This window comes from Ixodes scapularis, unplaced genomic scaffold (assembly GCF_016920785.2).
Source record: "Ixodes scapularis isolate PalLabHiFi unplaced genomic scaffold, ASM1692078v2 ptg000225l_1___fragment_3__unscaffolded, whole genome shotgun sequence".
NCBI lineage: Eukaryota > Metazoa > Arthropoda > Arachnida > Ixodida > Ixodidae > Ixodes > Ixodes scapularis.
In genome coordinates this window covers 162,575-183,451 of record NW_024609942.1, presented here as the reverse complement: position 1 = coordinate 183,451, position 20,877 = coordinate 162,575, and the positions used below count along the sequence as shown (strand labels likewise).

General features: G+C 44.9%; 1 protein-coding gene across 1 annotated transcript in view; it reads right to left on the bottom strand.

Moving 5' to 3' along the window:
• LOC120844903 (4-coumarate--CoA ligase 1-like) overlaps window positions 1-14,995 on the bottom strand; it is a 38,285-nt gene extending 23,290 nt beyond the window's left edge. Inside the window, exons 1-3 of the mRNA XM_040216904.3 lie at window positions 14,873-14,995; window positions 13,681-13,882; window positions 13,483-13,586 (exon numbers count right to left, since the gene is read on the bottom strand). Coding sequence (XP_040072838.1) covers window positions 13,483-13,586; window positions 13,681-13,882; window positions 14,873-14,995 — 429 coding nt within the window. The remainder of the gene's footprint in view (window positions 1-13,482; window positions 13,587-13,680; window positions 13,883-14,872) is intronic.
• Window positions 14,996-20,877: the final 5,882 nt, after the last annotated feature.

Genomic DNA, 20,877 nt, shown 5'->3' with positions numbered 1-20,877 from the left:
TGAGCCCTTGAATCCATAGGCTCTGCGGTGCGACCATTCGATCCATTATTTATGAAAACAAAGCAGGCAAGATGTTCGGCCGACTTGGTAGAACCAGGAAGACCAGAAAAGGAGGACAACACGGTGACACGGCGGTCCCAGACAGGGTGGTTCCCGAGAACAGCGCCTGCGCGCCTTCAGATCATTTTATGACTATGTCCACTTGAATCCTAAATACTTTAACATACAATGTGCTGGACCCGAGCTTTTCTTGCAAACATTCGTTAAGGAAGGTATATACGTCATGCAGGAGTCCGAAAAAACAAAGAGTACTGGAGAAAGTGTAGACGCTCGGACACTCGGTTTGGATACTGCGTGCCTCCGATTGTGTTTGCGACATTAAAAATACTCAGCTATTTTTGCTTATTGCACTTAGCTAAAATTGCATGCGGGATTGCGAGCTTGAAATCTCGCCTTGTGGCAGCGGGCAGGGGGCACGATCGCGCTCATATCATAAGTGAAAGTGTAGGAGGCCAGGACAAGGAGTACGCTCACATGCTTCGGAGAAAAACAACAGACGCAATATGCTGGTGTGAAACGACTGTGCTACCGCAAGAGACGCGACGTATGCCTTCCACTTACGCTCACGCGTTACTTTCGGCTGGGTTTTGTTTCCTTTGCTCGAAGGCGCTGTTTCCAACAAGCTAACAAAAGGTGCCCCAAATCACGCAGTCTGTCTTACCGCTATCTTTGCAATGGTAGTGCGTGAAACAGCATAATGATAAGAAGTGCGACTCCACCTTAAGGACTCACAAAAGTCACGTGTCTGGGAGAGTTGAAAGAAGCATTTGCTTTATTCAACATACAGATGCAAGAAGGGGTTTAGAGGCTTCACAAATTCATCACGCAAACCGGCGCATGATCTTCCTGCTCCCCCGCCGAGCCCTAGTAATTGTTGCATGCTGTCTCAGTCCTTAACCCAGTTTATGAACACAAAATATGTTTGTACGCCAGTTTCTATGAAAAACCGTCAGGTTAAGCCGTTATGTTTTACCGCTACATTTGTTACAATGTTATATAAAAAAAGAAAACAGCAGAAGCGATCGGGTGGGATTGAACTTGGGAACTAATGATCCGTAGCCCGATGCTATATACAGACCGAGCTGTGGGGCGAACACGTTTCAAAGCATCAAAGTTCATTTTTGTGGAACCCGATGCCTACAGCGCGCACTCACGGGGCAAATACGAAGAAGGAGCAAGGAACAAAATATAATACCCGAGACCGAAGGAGTTGTACACTAGCTGTCTCACTAAAAACCGTGAAGTTTAGCGGGAAGTGGCACTAAGCGCTTCCCGCTAAAATCCATCCGTTCAATGGAAGCATTGTGCCGATATTAGAGAGTTTTAGCAGATTGTTTTTATCCCCGATAACGATACCTTCTCTCCCCTCCGGCGGCCTTGGGCATGCATCGTACCGTTATCAGGGCGAAAAAGCGAACTGCTAAAGCTCTCCATTAACTCTGTAGCACAACTGCCGCCCACCCCAGTTACAAAATACGTATTATTCGCTCTAAGGTTGCTCCATATCTACTAACTTCGAGGTGCCGTGCGTTCTGAACGTTGGATCGTACTATACTCCGTTCGGCCCCTAAGCTGACAGTGAGGTGGAAGCTGCGTTTTGCCAGACCAATCAGTGGCCTGCCTCTTATCTCCTGAACTCGCTCTCGACACGAGGTATGCGGAGATCAGGGTGGTCACGTGGTGCAAGGCCGACAGTTGACTAGCCCAACAAGCACAAAGCTTCCACCGCACTGCCAACTTAGGGGTGAACACGAATCGAACGCGACTCGACGGGCGGACGACGGCTGAGACATCCCTCCCAACCTAATCTATAAACCTCCCAACCTTTCTATATTTTCCATCGTTTTCTCCCGACCGCTTCCCTATCGACAGTGAGCGCACTGAGCGGGCAAGCAACTAAGCCAATTTTCTAAAAAAAAAAAAAGGGGGAAATAAAAATCTCTCTCTTTTTCTTACTCAGCTAACAGCTGCTGTGCCATCATACCTCGGGATATTAGGTCTGCAACAACGAACAAAAGGTCCGTAGAAGGAAAGATCCTATCGTCTACATCTTCATTGTTCCTCGAACCTGCTACTTGTTTCGTGTTATACACCTTCCAAACGCTTATCTCTGGTGCGAAAACTTCCGAGCGACTGGACTATAAACGCAGGTGCGGAATACGATATTTCGCGGAGAAGAGCTACTGCGCGTGATCAAAATGCACTCCACAGCCAAATAAAGATGGCAACTAACAGAAGATCGAAGGTCTACACCATGCACATTGGCCCCAATGTATATAGGGCCATTCAAATTAGAGCCTTCTGCGAGATACCATCTTTGTTTTCTGGGCTGTGGAACTCTTTGGTATGAAAAATAACCCTCTGCGAAATATCGTACACCCGTCAATAATAGGGAATTGTAGTAGAGCGTTTCCGCAGCCCGCTAAGCACCCGGATAGCGCTCCGTAATCTGCCACAAGACCTTGAACTATGCAGACAAGGCTGGGGGCGCGCATGCGCATGTGCGGTATTTTCTTCGGGGATACGGTAGCGGAGGAGAAAAACGATCTACTACAACTCCCTAATATGAAGGTAGAGGCCGGTCCGTCGACCGCTCCGTACTATCCGCGTCATGACGCGGCGGGCGTGGCGGCTATCGAGCCTTATCGGCGCTTGGCGCCTCACTGAAATTAGGCGCTTGGATCGAACACTGTCTTCGCTTTTACTGCTCCGCTCTGCAGAGAGCGTGAAAGTGGATTTCTATTTGGCAACTTTTTGTGGGCGCTGTGCACACGTCATTGACGGCAAATAGTTTGCATTTTGCCCGTGGAAAAGCGCCGACGTTGCTCGGTATAGTTCATCAAAACTCAGATTCTTTCTTTATTATTCAGTGAACGCTAATAGCGATAAATATTTTTACAAATTAAAATATTTCGAGCGTATCATGACAGAAGCCACTTCGACTTTTCAAAAATGAGCGTGGCCGAATAAGCCGAAAGAAATGCCGACCGCATTCAAGAAAAAAAAACAAATAGTTACTTTATCAAGTCACCACAGTGCCTCCTGATAACGTCCGAAAGGCTCCTACCCAATTCTCGCACTTTCTTCAGGGAGCAGCAGCAGAGCTGAGCTGATTCACACGCTGAATCTCGGCGTAGCGTGCGATAAGGTGCGCAAGCCGCCACGGGCCACAGCATCATGACGCTGATAGTACGGAGCAGTCGGCGGTCCGGCGTTCACGTTTATATCGACGACGGGTGTACGTCGCATTCGCATCCACAGCCCAGTGACTCGGCAGTTTTCGTCTTTGTCATAACAGTCGGAAAAGTGTACACCCTTCATTATGGATTATCACAGATCGATGGAAACTTGTTTTGTTCCGTACGTTACCAGCAAAAAAGAAAAGGCATACACGAGAAGCGCATAAGCCAGAAGAAAAGCCCACGCGAGTGCACTTCGAAACAAAAAACACAGCATACTAATGCTTGGGCGGTAAAATGACTGAAGTATCATCGGTCTAGGCAAGTTCTTGTAAGAAAACCTGAGAGTGGGAGTTATTTTACGCGATAGCGTAAGGCTCCCGTTCAGCGGAAAAGCCGGCGTAGTAGTAGTCGGCGTCCGGCGTGACTTCGTAGGCCACGTGACCCGTGTCGAGTTACCCGGGTCACGGCGTCCGGCGTGACCTCGTGGGCGCGCCCCTCCCCTTCCCTGAACACTCGGGTCACGTGACCCGGGTGTTGAGTGGGATCCCCTCCCCTTACCCCCCACACCTCCCATCCCCTCCTCCACTACTCCTATCTGACCCCCACTCCTTTCCCCTGCCCTCCACCCCTTGCCCTCCCTTAGTAGCAGTCGGCGGCGGCGTGACCCCGTGGGAGGGCGCCCTCCCCAGCCCCCCTCCCCTCATCTACCCCCTCCAAACCCTCCATTCCCCCAACCCCCACCCCCTCCCCTTCCTTCCTCCGACTCCCCTGCCCTTCCGCCCTCCTCCACCCCTGCGCTGACGACCCGGCCTTGCGCTATCGCGTCATACACTTAAGCGGAGCCTAACTGTCCCCCCAATTTTTATTTGTCCTAGTCTCAGGTTTTCTTTCAATGATGTTTCCTAGCCAGCTGGCTCGCGTACTTTCCCTCCTTACAGTTCTTGTAGCTGGATGTACAGTCTCCCGCAATATGAAGGACCCGTTCGACCAGACAGTTTGATGCTGTTTTGGATTTGCCTATGCCTGGACCATATTTCTTGACGCGAAAGAATGAAATAAACTTTTATCTTTCTTGTCGCTCAAAATAAAGTGCGCCTGGCCAAAGTGGAATAAGCGCCGCCCCATAAATTGCATCGGCGAATGGGCCCTTCATATTGCGAGTGACTGTACACGCACTTAGCGCGGGTGTACGGCCTAGGCAGCAGCTCGACATGAGAATTGTCGCGCTCCGTCGGTTCTTCGATGGGGTCTGGACTAGCTCATTTGGCGGCATATGTATAGTCGTCTGGTGGAGATATCAGTCAATCCTGTCACACAGTCTTTACTTTGTAAAACATGAAACATCATCTCCCCACCCGGGTTCTTTCTCACCTTCTACAGATAATTGATTCGGCATTGTGATACACAACCGCCACCGAATGCAAAAAAACTCAGGTAGATAAAATAAGATGTCCATAATAATGTTTGAGTCTTGGTGGAACCTTAGAAAAAAAAAAACCGGGTGCGAACTCCCGAGAGTCTTGAAGTATATCATTGTCTGAGGGCCCGGGATTTTCGATGGTAGTCGAATTTCCCGAGCCTTGTGTAATAAGAGATACTGAAAATTGCATAATTTGGCATGGAACTACTTCAGGTTTAGCAGTTAGTTCACGCCAGATTGTCAGATTTATAATGAGGGAAATAATTAAAAGCTCACTAAAACAGCATTAGATGACATATAAAAATACTCTCCCAGACTAGCGTCATGTATCCATAGTGGAGACTAGACCTCCTCAGGCAATTTTGTGCTTTCCTGAACCAGGCGCAGCTGCCCCAGGGACATTCGGGCTTAAATCTCCGGAGCGAAAAGACGCGGTTTTCGGTGCCAGGGACGGTAATTTAGAAATATACAGAAAAATAATTAGTATAAATATCAAAATGCTCTCCTCGAATATGATACTAGACATACCCAGCTACATTCCAGACGAAAATTTGATATTCTCAGACGATGTTTGTGGCTTCCTGAGCCGGGCGGAACTGCCAAGAAAAACGTTGGGACTTAGTCTCCAGAGCGAAAAGACGCGGTTTTCGGTGCCAGGGACGGTAATTTAGAAATATACAGAAAAATAATTAGTATAAATATCAAAATGCTCTCCTCGAATATGATACTAGACATACCCAGCTACATTCCAGACGAAAATTCGATATTCTCAGGCGATGTTTGTGGCTTCCTGAGCCGGGCGGAACTGCCAAGAAAAACGTTGGGACTTAGTCTTTAGAGCGAAAAGACGCGGTTTTCGGTGCCAGGGACGGTAATTTAGAAATATACAGAAAAATAATTAGTATAAATATCAAAATGCTCTCCTCGAATATCATACTAGACATACCCAGCTACATTCTAGACGAAAATTCGATATTCTCAGGCGATGTTTGTGGCTTCCTGAGCCGGGCGGAACTGCCAAGAAAAACGTTGGGACTTAGTCTTTAGAGCGAAAAGACGCGGTTTTCGGTGCCAGGGACAGGAATTTAGAAATATACAGAAAAAACAATTAGTATAAATATCAAAATGCTCTTCTCGGATATGATACTAGACATTCCCAGCTACATTCTAAACGAAAATTCGATATTCTCAGGCGATGTTTGTGGCTTCCTAATAAAAAAAAAACTAAAAAATAATTATTACTATTATCAAAATACCCTCCTGGAATATGATACTAGACATACCGAGATACGTGAAAGATGTAAATTGAATCTCCTTATAAATTTTTGTTTCTTCCTCAGCCAGGGGCAACTGGGCGGAGAAATGATCTGGCATAGTTCCCAGAGCGACAGATGCGATATTTTTGTGGGAGGGGCGAGATAAAAAAAATTGTAGGAAAATAATATTTATGAATACTAAAATTTTTTTGCCGGAGAATGATAGTAGACACCCAGCTACATGCCACGGGGAAATTTTACCTCCTCATGCAATTTCTTCTAATTTCTTGACCTTATGAAAAAAGCACTGTATAATTTAGTCGGCAAAAAGGCGACAAGTAGCCTAACTCGCACTTTTTGCCTACTGCTTTGCCTTTTAACACTCCAGAAGCTTCCTTGAGATTATAAATGCGAACTAGGGTGCCTTCATCTCCGCTTTAATCGGGGTGATGACATCTTTTGTAGTACCCGATGCCGACAGCACGTGCTCACAACAAGAATACAAAGAAATACCTTGAAAAAAAAAAAGGTGCCGTAGCACAAGTAAAGCGCGCTCCTACCAAAGAATAAAAAGCACAGCGCCCGTATGAGAAATATTGCATCATTGTCGGTGACATGGTCACGTGACGATAATTTACGGGGGTCACGTGGCCATCGACCGTTGCGCCACATTAACCACGTAACCACAGTGAAAGAGTGGGCCAACGGAAGCCACAAGGTCATGTGACCATGATCCGTGGGGTCATGAGAACAAGGTCCGTGGAGTAACGGGAACATAACGCGCGGGGTGGGGGGGGGGGGGGGTTCCTCTCCGCCAGGTCTTCACGCGGGAAATGATATCGCATTTAAGCCTCACAGGTTGTCCAATTGTCCAAGATGACAGCCAACCTTTTGCCGATCACGGGCCAGCGCGGTTCTTCTTGGTGGGCGGCCAACGGACCCCCCCCCCCCCCCCCCCCCCCACCACCCGAAAAGTACAGAGGAAGCACCTAGAGCTCCCAGAAGTGTGTGAGTCAGAAATTGTGTAAAGTCGTCCATTTCTTTACTAGGATTCGGGCATGGTACAGGAACCGCAAAATCTCTTATTGGTCCATAAATGCTATCGACATGTATGGCGCTAAAATGAATTCATTTGTCCTTCGAAAATAAGGATCTTGCTACCATGGTGCAATCATCAGAAAAATATATTGCCGCGCGCAAGGCTGAGAAAGAAACGCTCGGTCACGGTCCTCCAGAAAGTTCCCGTTTATTCATGTACCGCACGTAACTTCTATCATTTATCCCTGCTTTTGTTTTCTAGAAAGTACGTGTGCATTCTCGCCCCGATCACGCGACGCTCGAACCGCTTTCGCCGAATCTTCGAGATAGCGGCGCACTCTAGATAAGAGGCCGCCCGCGACCTTGTCGAGTCAGTCTCGCCCTAGCGCTCGATTCTGCTGACACGCCGACTTCGACGCCCGCGACGCTCTGCTTTCTTCTGTCTCCTTCTTTATTTTTGGCACAAGTTCGCCACATTAAACGTTTATTTATTTCTGTTTATTTCTAGTTTATTGGTCACGACTCACCACCCGTGACAATATGTCATTCTTTAAAATAGTAAAGATTTGCGAAATATTTTGAGCGTGAGATCTCTGCTATCCCAATCATGTTTTAACGCTATTGCCAGCACTCGGTTATTAGAGAGTTTAGACCTAGATAACTCAAAATTGAGCGTGAATTTCAAAATGCTCTCCTGGAATCAATTAAAGCTAAGATTAATAAAGCGATCGCATTTGACCTCAAGCTCCAGTGGCGACAAGCTTTTCTTCCTGGGAGCTGAATGTCATGGCCTCGTTTTCAATGGGAGTCTATGGGATTCGGTTTGTTGATTCGGGAAGGAAATGTAATGGTCGTGAGGCACTGAAATTCTTCAGATAAGCGGGCTATTAGATCAATATTATGGCCCCCCGAGTGCAATTAATTTTGTGGAGTTTTAACTGAATTACAAAAATAAAACTTTTTTGCCCATTGAGTTACGCTGGGGCGCTGACGTGACTGCCGAGAGATGGCGTAAGTTGCGAGCGGCGGCATGTCCCGGATTCTTGGGGTTGGCCACTCTTTTGAACTGTGAAAACCCGCTCAGCGCGATTCTCTACCTATGTTTTGCGGTTTTGCATTCGACGTTTTCTGGCCCCTCTTGAAAGTGTCCGCTTACTTTTTCTGATGCATGCTGCGTACCCTCTCTGTGTTATCTTCCACTGTGAGAAATAGGGCTGGTAAGTGCCTGCCATTCGAGCTTTACTGCTCGACATTCTCGGGAAACGGAGGGGAAGTAGGTCGAACTAAGGCCCCTGGTGGAACGGCCCTCGACGCGATTTGGCGAACAATGACAATTGTTCTCCCCCCTCCCAGAGTTAATCCGCGTAGGGTCCTCAGTCATCTCCAAAAATAGTTGTCCGGGTTGGGGTGGGAAACGGATCAGTCGCGTGCGTTCCTCTGTCCATCGGTAAACATGTTATTTGTGAGCGTGAAAAATGCGTGCCTTTCGGCTATCTTCTGTTGTAAATTATTTTCGACAGCTAAACGCTTTGTCGCGTGACACGCGGCTAATCGAACGGCGCCGTCAAAACTTACCGTAAAAAAAAACACAAAAAAAACAACAACTAACATTCCAGTCGCATTCGTTCTGTCGCGCGCGTACCCCCAAAAAAAATAGTTTACTGCTTTTTTTTTTTTTTAAATGCAGTACAGTGCTTCCCAATGTCCTCGGGAAAATACATGCACCATGAAACACAAAATGCAGTGGGAAAACACGAGAATTTAGCCGCCAGCAGTGTTTGAAACTGCGCCTACACAGGCGGCACCTGTGTAGGCGCAGCCTGTAAAAGTATACAGAAGTAATGCGAAAGTAATGTCATTACTTTTAAAAGTAATTGGTAATGGTAATTAATTACTTTCTGGCTGTGGTAATTTGTAATGTAATTTAATTACATTTCAGCAATTTTCAGCAAAGTAATTAGTAATGTAATTTAATTACAAAATGTGAGTAATTTGGCCAACTCTGCTTCTGCTCCTCTCGGCAGCCGAGGAACATAGCGGCGCCTGAGGCATCTATATTGTCGGCGGCTGCAACCTCGGCTGTAGCGAACGTCCATGCCAGTTCACCACAGACGAACTGAGGGAGCGGAAGAACGACATTCATGCTTTCGCATTCACAACTCATAAGAAGTGCTTAGGTGTCTTCCGAATTGTTTTATGTGCCCGGATTGGACACGTATGTCACAAATAAAGTTTCGGCGAACAACTTCTTTGGCTCAATAATTACGCTTTGAAATACATCTTGAGGTATGAAATAATCCGTAATTACCACCTATCCCGGGAAATTAAATCAAAAATAGAAGTCAGTTTTGATTTCGTTTCTGAATTGAAACGTGCCTTCTGGCGCAAGTAATACCATAAACAGTTTTTTTTTTTCAGGATAAAGACGTGGCTTGCGCTCATCAAACGCCAGCCTCCTCGTATAAGCAGGAGTAATTTTAGTTGTTCGGTGAAGCCAGCACAATAGACAGGCTCAGCGACTAGTTTTGGCGACGAGATGTTTTGGTGGCGCCACCTAGCGGGTGCCCTCGTGTGACGGAGCTGGTCGGATGCGAGCAGACGACGCCCTATAGGAAAGCACGTAATCGATAAGTTAGTTCCCATCTATGCCGATTAAAAATGGTTTATTCGTTTGAGAAACGTGTCTGGCATTTTTGTGAGTTATCTATCTAATAAATAGCAGCGCCTCGAAGTTGCTTTTCATATGAAAAGTGTTTCAAATGTTCAAACACAAGCTTGGAGATTCACATTACAGTTTGCGCTGCGTGCGTCAGGGCTATTCACGGCCTATCTGATTCTTGTTTTCTTCGGAAATATGAAGGATCCTGTCAAAAATATTTTTTTTTAATTAACCAGAGTTAATGATGTGCTGTAATCTTAGCGGTGCACGCGCGCACAGTTGTGTTGCAGAGCGCCGCAACACTGAGCTTGCCGATACCGATGCTTAAATCCAATAAATGTGACTCGGCAGTTCAAATGCTTGTCAGTAACTGACGCTTAGCTCCTCGCGCTTCGAATACGTTGCAAAGAAATTTGTCACAACGTGACTTCTGCTCGAAAAGAAACAGAAATTAACTTTTTTTTTTTTTTTTTAAATTGTCGAACATGGCACGGCAAGTTCAAGTGATTGATTAAATTGTTCTATCCAATTTTTACCAAGAATATTTACAAATTTAAAAGCGCTCCCCCGAGAAGCGCATCACACTTTACGCGCATTTGGGTTCGCAAAATCAAACATACAAACGGTAGTAATCCATAGCAGGCGTATACCTCATTTTTTGGGACGCTGAAGCGTCACCGACTTAGTAGATTCAAAACTTCGATGGCGAGGGGGTCTCCCACGTTTCCTGTCGACCAGGTTAATAAACAAAGATTTAATGGAATACTCCGGTGGCCAGCCACCGCTTCTTCCTGCCACCTGCCAGTTATATTGAGGAAATATTTGTTTACTGGTTTACAAAATTCAAAAAGGAATCAGCTTGAAACTAATAAGAAACCACCACTCGCAAAACGCATTAATCCAACAGCATACACGAAGTCGCTTTCATTGAGGTGTTTACAACACACGCGAGAGGTCCTCGAATTTCAGGTTCCTATTTTCGATTTGATTGGAAATTCCTTTCTCAGTTTTTTTCTGTCCAAATCGAATAGTCATAAAAATACACCCTATATGCCACGGTAGATGTACACATGCCACAATGCCAGCGCTTCGACACCACAGCGCCGAAAGTGTTTGTTAGCACGACTATACGCGTGCCACAATTTCAAGCTTTGGTAAAATGTCCTGCTGAAAATATCACTTCACCAAATAAACACAAAGCGTGAAAGAGGTTTTGCCGCGCGTTAACCAAACAGCGCATGAAGCTAGCCGAAGAGCCGAAAGGTCCAAGATCTGCGCAGTCTGTCCCAGACTGTCCTACCCATGACGTCAGAAACGATGATGATGATAGCTAAAAAAGCGCCCCCTGTAGTTCGCGCACGCCGATAATAGCGGCAGGCCTCCCCGACCCACACTTTAACCTTCATTTTGAAAAACAACTGGCGCCACCTATAGTGAATTGGAGTCGCGAATACGGCTCTGGTGCATCCTAAAGCCCCTGTATCTGGGAAAAGTGGCGCATTCTCTTCCCTCCTCCTCCAAAAAAAAACCTTACTCCACCTCAAACTTCCGGTTTGCGACGGAGGCGCCCTCTGAATGTTCCCAAGCGTCTCGACGTCTAGGTCAGCTGCAGCGGCGCGATGCCGGTCGTGTGGACTTTTCTTGTCATATTGCCGCGAGCGCATCTGACCAAGTAGGCAGCGCGCCCTGGCCTAGCAGTTATCTCGCTTGCCTTCCACGCGGAAGGCCAGGGTTGGATCCCTGGCCGCGTCTATACATTTTTGTTCACGCTGTAATGTGATGTTCTGGTAAATTCGAGAACCGTCTTGCTGATTCGAAGTTAAAATGTTCTACGCACCGAGCCTTCTACGCCGAATGTTCCAGAAGCCCAGGTTGTACAGAAGAGGCGGCCAGCCGGGTCAGTCTGGCCCCAGCGCTCGAACCTGCTGTTACGCCGACTTCGACGCCCGCGACGCTCTCCGCTTATCTTCTGTTTCCTTTATGTTTTGGGCACAAGCTCGCCCCATTAAACGTTCTGTTTACTCAGTTATTCGCCGCCTCATCACTTGTCATTCGTGACAATGTAAGTGAGAATATAACCTCATTTAGAGCCCGCATTCCGATCCGAACACACTGAAGCCGCTCTAGATGTGTTCGTCCAACCGTGGATCCCAAGGGTGTTTCGGATAATCGTCCCAACGGTCCCTACCGAGTTGCATTATCGGTCAGTGTCTCGTGCGTAGCTGTCCGCCCTTCCGGCTTAAGACAATCGCGATTTTTTTTCTAATCATCATTACAAACCGCCCAATTTCAGTTATCTTCGCCATGATTTCAGATGATTCAGTACTTATTTTTAATATGTGGGCAGAAAGCATACTCGTGCTCGTCGCACTGGCTTTGCTCGCATTTATGTTGAATCGGGGTATCCATATGGTAGCGTCCGCAGCCGCGAGCGCGTTACAAGGTTATGAATTTGAAGCGAAACAAAGCCTAGTACGTGAGCACGTGCACCACACTTGACGAGCCAGCGTACTCCGCACCTCCGCACGCACCCGTAAGTGAGAGCGACGCCGGTGCTCCAAGCACGAGCAGGAGTAGGCCGTTTTGAACGACGCTTCTTCCACGGCACGGGCGTCCGAGCAGTCGCCGTGTCGGTATTACGTCGCTCGCAGGTACGGTGGAATGGAGTGCATTACTCCCTCTAAACATTTGTCTTTTTGTATTCTGGTGACCTTCATAAATTGGGTTGTATGTATGTTTATACACCCTAGAACTTGGACTGCCCCCAAGGGCAACGAGTCTCCCAGCTGTAGATGAGCAATTTAGCCAGTGCAGTACAACCGCTAGCCTGAGGTCTTTAACGTGCATCACTCAGTAGTGATACATGACCGCACGCCGGTACGATGCTCATCCAGATAAAAACGGGCAGGGGCGGGAATCGAGCCCAGTATCCTGGGTTGTGCAGCGCGAATTTTCCCTCCACGTGCTCCGAGCTGGTTTGCGCTAGCCCACTCGGCCACCGATCCTTCCAGTGACCTTTATAGAGAGCACATGCATCGCATAAATTTGCGACACTTGCCGGGATGAAATCTTTTCGGGTGATTCGGTGAAGCAAGATCATCCTCCAAGGTTTCATTTTCCTTTCAGAGGGAACACTGAAAGGCTCTCCGGCGAACTTTTCTACAGGCGCGGCCGCCCGTTAGCTGCGGCGTAGCAACCTTTTGGGAAAGTAATGGCGACCGGAAGCCCAAAACCGAAAGCAGTATGTCACGTGACGACTGGCCAATAGTGTGCGCGGCGGCTTGTTCAAAGAATTCCGCTACTTTTCCCAGGATAGAGGGGCTTTAGCGTGTCCACATCCCTTCCGCCATCTGTCCGCGCTTGCAGAAAGTGATTCCTATAGCCAGTTTCCGCAGCCGGTAAGGCTGCAGTCACCATTCGGTGGCGACGTTGCGAACTTTGGTTAGTCAAAACCAGTCAGAGGACAGCGCATGTAACAGAGCACTACACTCTAAGAAATACCGGCGCATCAACTTACCCGCAAAACACTCAAAGAAACAATCTGTACGATCTACGAAAACAGCTCAGCGAATGATGAGGCGGAACAACCGTTTAGACCTAAAAATAAAGTCTGCGCACTGGCACTACGCAATGCAAAGCGTCATGCTTGCATTGCGCAATGCCCTAGGGCAGTCTTAATTTTGAGGTCTAAACAGATGTTCTGCCTCATGACTAGCTGAGCTAATTTTGTAGATCACAGTGATTGATTTTTCGAGTGTTCTGCGGTTAAGTTGACGCGCAGCCATTTCTTAAAGAGTAATGCAAACGCAATAAAGAATTCATAGCGCTGCCAACGTTCAATTAGATAAGTATATAATAATGTCTCACCTTTATGCTTGATGGTATTGCCACCTTTGCAGCATTTGATGCCCTTTCTTGGTCAGTTAGTAGGAAAGTGCACTGGCTGTCTTCAATCGTGTACACCAATTCCCCTATGAGAACGGCATCGAAATAAGTTAGCTTTATTTCATTAAAAGTGATATAGTTATAATCTTCAAATCAAATGAAGGCGTGGCGAGCACTCACTTGCGACGTAGGTCGTGGTTGCCATGACAAGCGTGCCGCCCGCGAAAATGACCCCAAAGGCTGCCGCTACTGCTTCAACTGCGTTGCCAATATACACACACACCCTGGAGCCCGGTTGTACACCGTGTTTTTCATAACCTACGGCGTATTTACGTATCTTTTCCAACAGCTGATGGGCGGCCAAGCTTTGATGTGTGTCCACCTACAAAAAAAAAAAGACGGTAAGCTGTTTAGACAAATAAAGGGCTTTTGGCCGGTTCCTGGTGCTGAAACGAGACCCCTTTTAATAAATTTGGCACCTCTTATTTGGGAAATATTTTTAGAACAAAAAACTGCACATCTAGAGAAACATTTATGCAAACCGAGTGCTACAAGAATATGATGGCGTAAAGTGGGTATTGCTCCTCTTGGTAACTTTGAACCTTATATCAATATTTATTAAGCTTATACGCTCCATTTTCTGGAAAGCGACTGCGAATTATTTAATGAGGTGCATTTGTGAAAAGCTTTTGATATCAGGAATCGACCAGGCCCAGATGTCCAGAGCAACTACGGAACATGCTGCTCATTAAAAGTTACAAACTGTGCTCATATTTTCAGGGTGTCGGCGCTGAAGCTTCCGCTACATCTGATAATAAACCGAGCGCTGGGCGGTGCGCGGTGTATTTTTTGTGATGAGCTAAACGCTGGTATTTATGTTTTTCTCGTGGCTGCGTATTAATCAATAATTTTTATTTATCTAGGTCTCCTAGACCTGCTTTATTGTTTTTTATTTAAACTTTAATTTTAATTTTTATTATGTATCAGGCTACTTTACATCACTTTATTAGTACCACTTATTTAAGGCTGCTGAATTTCACAGGGGTTTCAGTAAGAAATCAATGGACGTGGAGTTATGCTCGTAGACCGGCGCGGCATGAGGTACTGGAAAACAGGCTTGTGTTCCCATTAATGTTACGTAGGCAGAAGCTCGAAACGGTTCATCTTAGCTCGGTGGTATTTGTCGCAATGAAACGCCATAGGTACGTCTTGAAAGTCCGCTCACCGCACAATAATCAAAAACGTAGTAAAAACCAGATTAAATTCAGTAGCCTCGCAACACCATAAGAGCGCAGGATATTCGATCCTCTTATCAGCAATATTATACGCTTCCTAATTACACCGCAGTGAATTTAAATAAAACCACACTCACAATAATTATCTTGGACGATAATTTCTTCAATCGCTCCTCTATAAGTTGGGAAGCGTAGCTGTTTCCAACGTCGAAGTCCGCGAGAGTTGAGTGTATCACTCCGTTCACAATCCTGGCGGCCATTTTCGGGCGGTTTTTTTCTAACGGTGTAAAAAGGACACCAGTAGTACACACTCATTTCAAACAATGAAACTAGGTAAAAAGTATAACGCGGTTCATTAAGGCGCAGTGCAGTGAATTTACAAGTGCTCCCTTTGCAGCTTTACTTTGGCAAAATGAAGTCACCACCAAGACTGAAATGGCATTTCTGGCTTTTAAAGTTACATAAATTAATGGGGAAAAAAGTTACAGAAAACAAAACTGCGCTATTTAAGTAGAGGTTTTTTTTTATTTTTTCTTCAGAAAAAAAAAACATTTTACCGGCATTTACGAGAGAGAGAGAGAGAAACAGAGTGGAGTACACAACGTACTCCACTCTGTTTCGAAGCCCCTTATAAGCCAGAGTGAAACACACCACGAATTCAATAATTATGCTATATTCGTGCCCGTCCTAAATGGCATGCGGGCACACCTGCATGACGCGGACAGCAACGCAGTACTCATATGTGTGAGCTATGCACATGTCGCACGTTACGTCACCACCAAATGTTTTTTTTAAATACTTGCAACAACAACAAAACAATTTTGGGGGTGCTTAAACTCTACGATAAGTTTATGATGAGGAATATTTTTATGCTCGCTAAATTTTCATTTTGATTTCTGTTCTACTATTTTCATCTCTCTAGTCACATGTGGAAGCCATAGTTAAAGACTAAAAGAGCATTCTCAGCGTGATTTCTGAGAAAACCTTTGCCCAAAGCACGGTTTGTTGTTCAAGGCAAGTAATGTCATCTCGCATTTTACAGCGACCTTGATGCTTCTAATTTCAAACCACGACCACTTTAAAGGTGTAGCCCGTGAAATCCTAAAGCTACTAAGCTTTTGCGCTCGTCGCGTACAGTGGGCTGAAATATAATAATATCTGATATTTACTTCATTAGAAGGTGTCTTTATGTTTCCTAAAACAATTATGAACTTCGAAACGCAAATGAACACCACATTTTGCAAGTATGTGCAGCTGGTTTTGTCATGGCGTCATAGCAAGCATGGTAAAGTCAAAGTCGTGGGCGTTGACTTATTTCCGGCTTTGATGAACATGGTTGATGGTGCGTAGAAATATCATCGTCCATGAGCTCAACTTCTCTCAATACTGTAGATCTTGTCTTTCTCACAACGAGGTTGTTTTACTGAGACAGCAGTCGAGAGCTGTCGTGGCTCTCTTTCCATAAAGTTACGTCAGAGCTTTCGCTGTTTTCAACGAAAATGCCCTGTGTATTGCATACAGGGGTAAATTACTTTAAAAAAGTAATTTAATTACAATTACAATTACTTTGCTTCTAAAGTAGTTTAACCACAATTATATTTACTACTACGTGAAAGTAATTAATTACAATTACAAACTACTTTTAAGAAATGATGCCATTACTTTAGAATTGCTTATTTCTGAGAGCGATCCGACATTTGCTATATAACTTTGAAAGAGTTGTTTAGTAGAATGGAACGTATTTGTTCATTCCTTGCCTCAATGTTTGAGGAGGCTTAAGCATCGCTGCATAAATGCCACGTATTGTACTCTCCTTTTATGAATTTTGTTAAATTCACGATAAAATTTGACAGTTTAAGGCAATGCCTTAAGCCTTAAACTGCCTTATTGCAGTTTAAGGTTTGAAGGTATTTTTTATTAATAATAATAAATTAGTTCGTATGCTGGAAGAGACCAAATCGCTAAAGAAAAAAATGGGTTGACAGAGTTTTGTTAGCCCGGGAAATAAAAATGCGACAATTAGTCATATATGAATATTTTACAACTGTTAATATAAAACTGAAATCCACACGCGCTATTACGACCGCATTCACATACAAACGTTTTATGTTATCGTAAATTATTTGCATTCAGTTGAAATTATAATGGATCAGGAATATATAAAAACCGAATAGGGGGCTCCAGTATCATTCGTAGCGATATTCACAGGTGCGAGGTCAGTCACCAAAATGCTTATGCAAAAAAATATATGAAGTAAAATCAACAGGAAATAAACCTGAAAAGAATACAAGGATACAATTTTGTGACAGTACTGGAAGACAAACGCCAAGAGCTGCCAAATAAAAAAAAACTTTATAGGTAATAAAATTTCCAAACTCAACTCAAAACTGGAGCTCAATTTGTTTTTCTCAATATATTGGAATGTTTGCGTTATTTTTTTTTTCTGCTCGCACAGCAGACCACGCAGCACGGCGCCGTTAAAGTAGGCTCCATAGAGGATTGTATTTCAGCCGGCAGTGTAAGCGAGAAAAACACAAACAGTGCGACGCTATTTATGCTGTGCGTGTGTGAGTGTGTGTCTTTGTGCGAGTGTTTCACCGACGGTTAGGCCGCGTGTGCGAGCGCTGAGGCTTTCAGAGGTTCTGTCGGCGCTGCAAAGTTTTGCAAAAGTCATTGTAATCATTCCTAACATTTTGCAATTACTGACGCTACAAAGTAATTGAATTACATTTTCAATCTCTTTTGGCCAGAAGTAATTAATTACAATTACAAATTACCAAGACATGTAATCTAATTACAGTAATTTAATTACTCTAGCTGAATTAAGACCTAAGTATGGTGTATTGCGGGTACAATCCCAGGAGTTTGGCTCTGTTTGAAATTGAATTACCTGTGCGCGCGAGGATTGAAACTTCCGATGTTGTGCGGAGTATATTCCTAACAGGCAATGACAATATAATTTAGTTGTTTTCTGAAACATAAATTTTCACCGGAGGCTCCTTTTTAATTTGCATGTATGGTTACCAACAGCGGAGCGAGTCACTTGCATCTAATATAGAGTTTTATTGAACCGTTTTTGCACATTTGAAACGGTACGACGGGTCTTCCGGTACGAACTGCGCATGCGCGAGTCTTCTGCGTTAGCGCGTGCGCAGTTCATACGGGGGGGGGGGGGGGGGCAATCGTATCGTATCGCATGATCAAAAACGGTTCCTAGAACTGTCTAATGATCGTTCCCGAGCCAATCCGGTGACTGTTTCAACCGATAAAAATTCCGTACAACAAATCATGACGCAACATCATTACCATCGTTGGCCACGCCATGCGATTATTTAGGTGGCTGTGACTAGAATGAAATTACGTGTCATTCTAATTTCCCGCTCCGGGCGCAGACAGCAACTGTCTTAGCAATCTCCGGGACGCTTTCTGTAAATGTCAAGGCCGCAATAACGTTTTTAGGTGATTTCATACGTCCAGCTCCCTCCGCCAACTGTAGTGACGGCACTCGTTGCGCTTTTCAGGGGCAAAAAAAAGGATCAAAAGAAATATAAAAGAGAAGACGCTGAATATTTTATTGTAGCTAACTTAGTTTGGGTTTCATACGCCCGTACTTACATTAATTCTACAGGGGACCTAATTCGTGCACTTGGCGAAAATTTCGGGGCGGGTTCCATCGCCGTGATTGGTCGCGCCAAGGTCAAGCGCAGCGCAAACCAATCATTGTCTCCAAGTTCCTTGCCGACTTTTTTTTTGTTAAGGGTTCACATTGAAAATAAATGTATCTAATCAGTGGTGTTCTAGAAGCTCACGCTATATATACACACACACACGCATGTATATATATCTATATATATATATATATATGAGAAAAAAATACAGGTATCATGACACTACGCATTTATATAGTATCAACCACGAGCTCACTTGTGAACAGGGGCCACTTATTCCGCAGCTGTACCATTTGGAAGAAGAGATAATTATGTTATCCGTGTATTTTTACAGCCGGATGTTAGTCACTCCCAATGGGCGTCTGGCGCCTCAGCTGTAGATGAGGAATTTAGCCAGGGCAGTACAACCGCTGGCCTGGGGTTTAACGTTCACCACGCAGTAATGATGCATGACCGCACGCCGGTACGATGTTCAACCAGATCGAAAAAGGGGCACACCACATGCTACGAGGTGGGGTGCGCGAGTTCCCTCGGCCACGGATTCCCCTCTGGAAAAAGATACATCTGCGCATGCTACTGCAAACTAAGAAAAACAATACACGGTCATATTGAAATATCATGTTAAGCCTTGATCAGCGTTCATTAGGGGTTGTCTACAGAACACGAAGAGCCACGGAGCGCTTGGGTCAGCTTTGGGCATGTGCGACACGCGACACCAGATGGCACGGCTTTTCCTGGCAGAGGGCAGTACAGGTACGCCAGGCTATGCGCTTTGATGGTCCATTTTGTTTTGTTGAGGACTGTACTTACCCCTCGTATGCGTAGTTCCTCAGTTAGTGCTGCCTCGTACCTGCTTCCAAACTCGCCAACGAGGGGTGCAGACTGCTGGTACAATGGAATACAGGCGGAGTGAACTGGAAAGCTATCTACGTCACAGGAGCGAAAACAACAGCAGGCGTGTGGTGTCGGACTATTTCCTTGTGGCTCTTGAAAAGCTGCACTCCCAGGTTCCTCCTTTTCCCATCAAATAAACAATAATTAATCTTGTAAAACAGGTTTACTAAAAGGAAAAGTGCGTTTCAATAACCGCTGTTGTTGAAAACATCAATATTGCACAAAGGCCCGAGAGAGGACGGGGTTGGGGGTAGAAATATTCATTACCGACCACGACTCTTTTTGTTCGGTCCTGTACCTAACTTTCTTATTCCGCATTCGAATAGATTGCTGTGATGTTGGAAGATTTCCCAAGTTTCTTTCTCCTTTCGCTGATTGACTCTGAGATCTCGGGAGCGTCTACTTTGACGCAATGCACTTGTGAGAGTCAATAGATACCGTCAACAAGGCGCGCTTGTCCAATAACGTGGCTCATATGTTTAAACCCACAAAGCAGTCCGCGCTATGGCATTGAGCATGGCATTTCACCCTTGGCTGGGCAGTGTCAAAGCGCAGACTTTGTTTTTTAGTCTAAAGTTATTATCAGCCGAGTTATTTGCGCAGACTAAAGCGATCGGCTCTCACAAGAACCCTGCAGGGAAGTATATGCTTAGGTTCGTCTCTATCTGAGAAAAATTTAGAAAAAAAAATCGTTTTCTGCTTTAGTGATAGGATTTTATACAAAAACATAAATAGCGCACAGACATTTGAAGTCGACTAATTTTCCCCGAAAGTATATTATTTTATAGTAACCCACTGTGTCTCCTATGTTATAATTCAAGTTGTGAAATTCTTGCAAAACAGATTGAAGTTCATTCCTTTTTCTTAAAGACAAACACATGTTTCAATCAATCTGATGTGTTATTTGTGTATTATGTGTGCGTCGTGATTGTAACGCTTGGTCACAGGAAGTTTTGGGCCATTTCAGGCGCATTAAGCGTTTCGCCATTCTATTAAGACACTTAACGTATATTTTCGATGTAGGATGACTTCTACTTCAAAGGCGCGTTTAGTAAATTTCTAGGCAGTCTTTTAGTATGCTTTTAAGTAGTATTTTACTACGCTATTAAGCAGGCGTTCGATATGCTATTAAGCCATTTTTCGGTAAGCTATTAAGCAGCCTTTTACATCTTGGTTTAAAACAGCACGACAAAACCAAGAAAAAAGAAAAGACAAGACAGCCGACAGCGCCGCAAACAGCGCTGTCGTCCGTCTTTTTTTTACTTTGTCCTTCTTTTGTCGCGCTGGTTTACACTAAGATGCTCATCAACCGACTTTCCCAAACATAAGTAGGCTTTCCAGGTATAGCCTCATGTACTCAGTAAGGCTTTTAATGGATTTCACTAATTTATTAATGACCAATTCCACACCAGTGTTTTTATAAAATTCTATCAATTTTAAAATTGCAGTGCTCCTGCTGTAAATAAAAATGCATATTCCTTTACAGATATTAATGTGAATTAAGGGCAGAAAATTTAGACATATTAACTGGAGTAGGAACTTTAATTGAAACAAAGAAACACAATCAGTACATCACACAA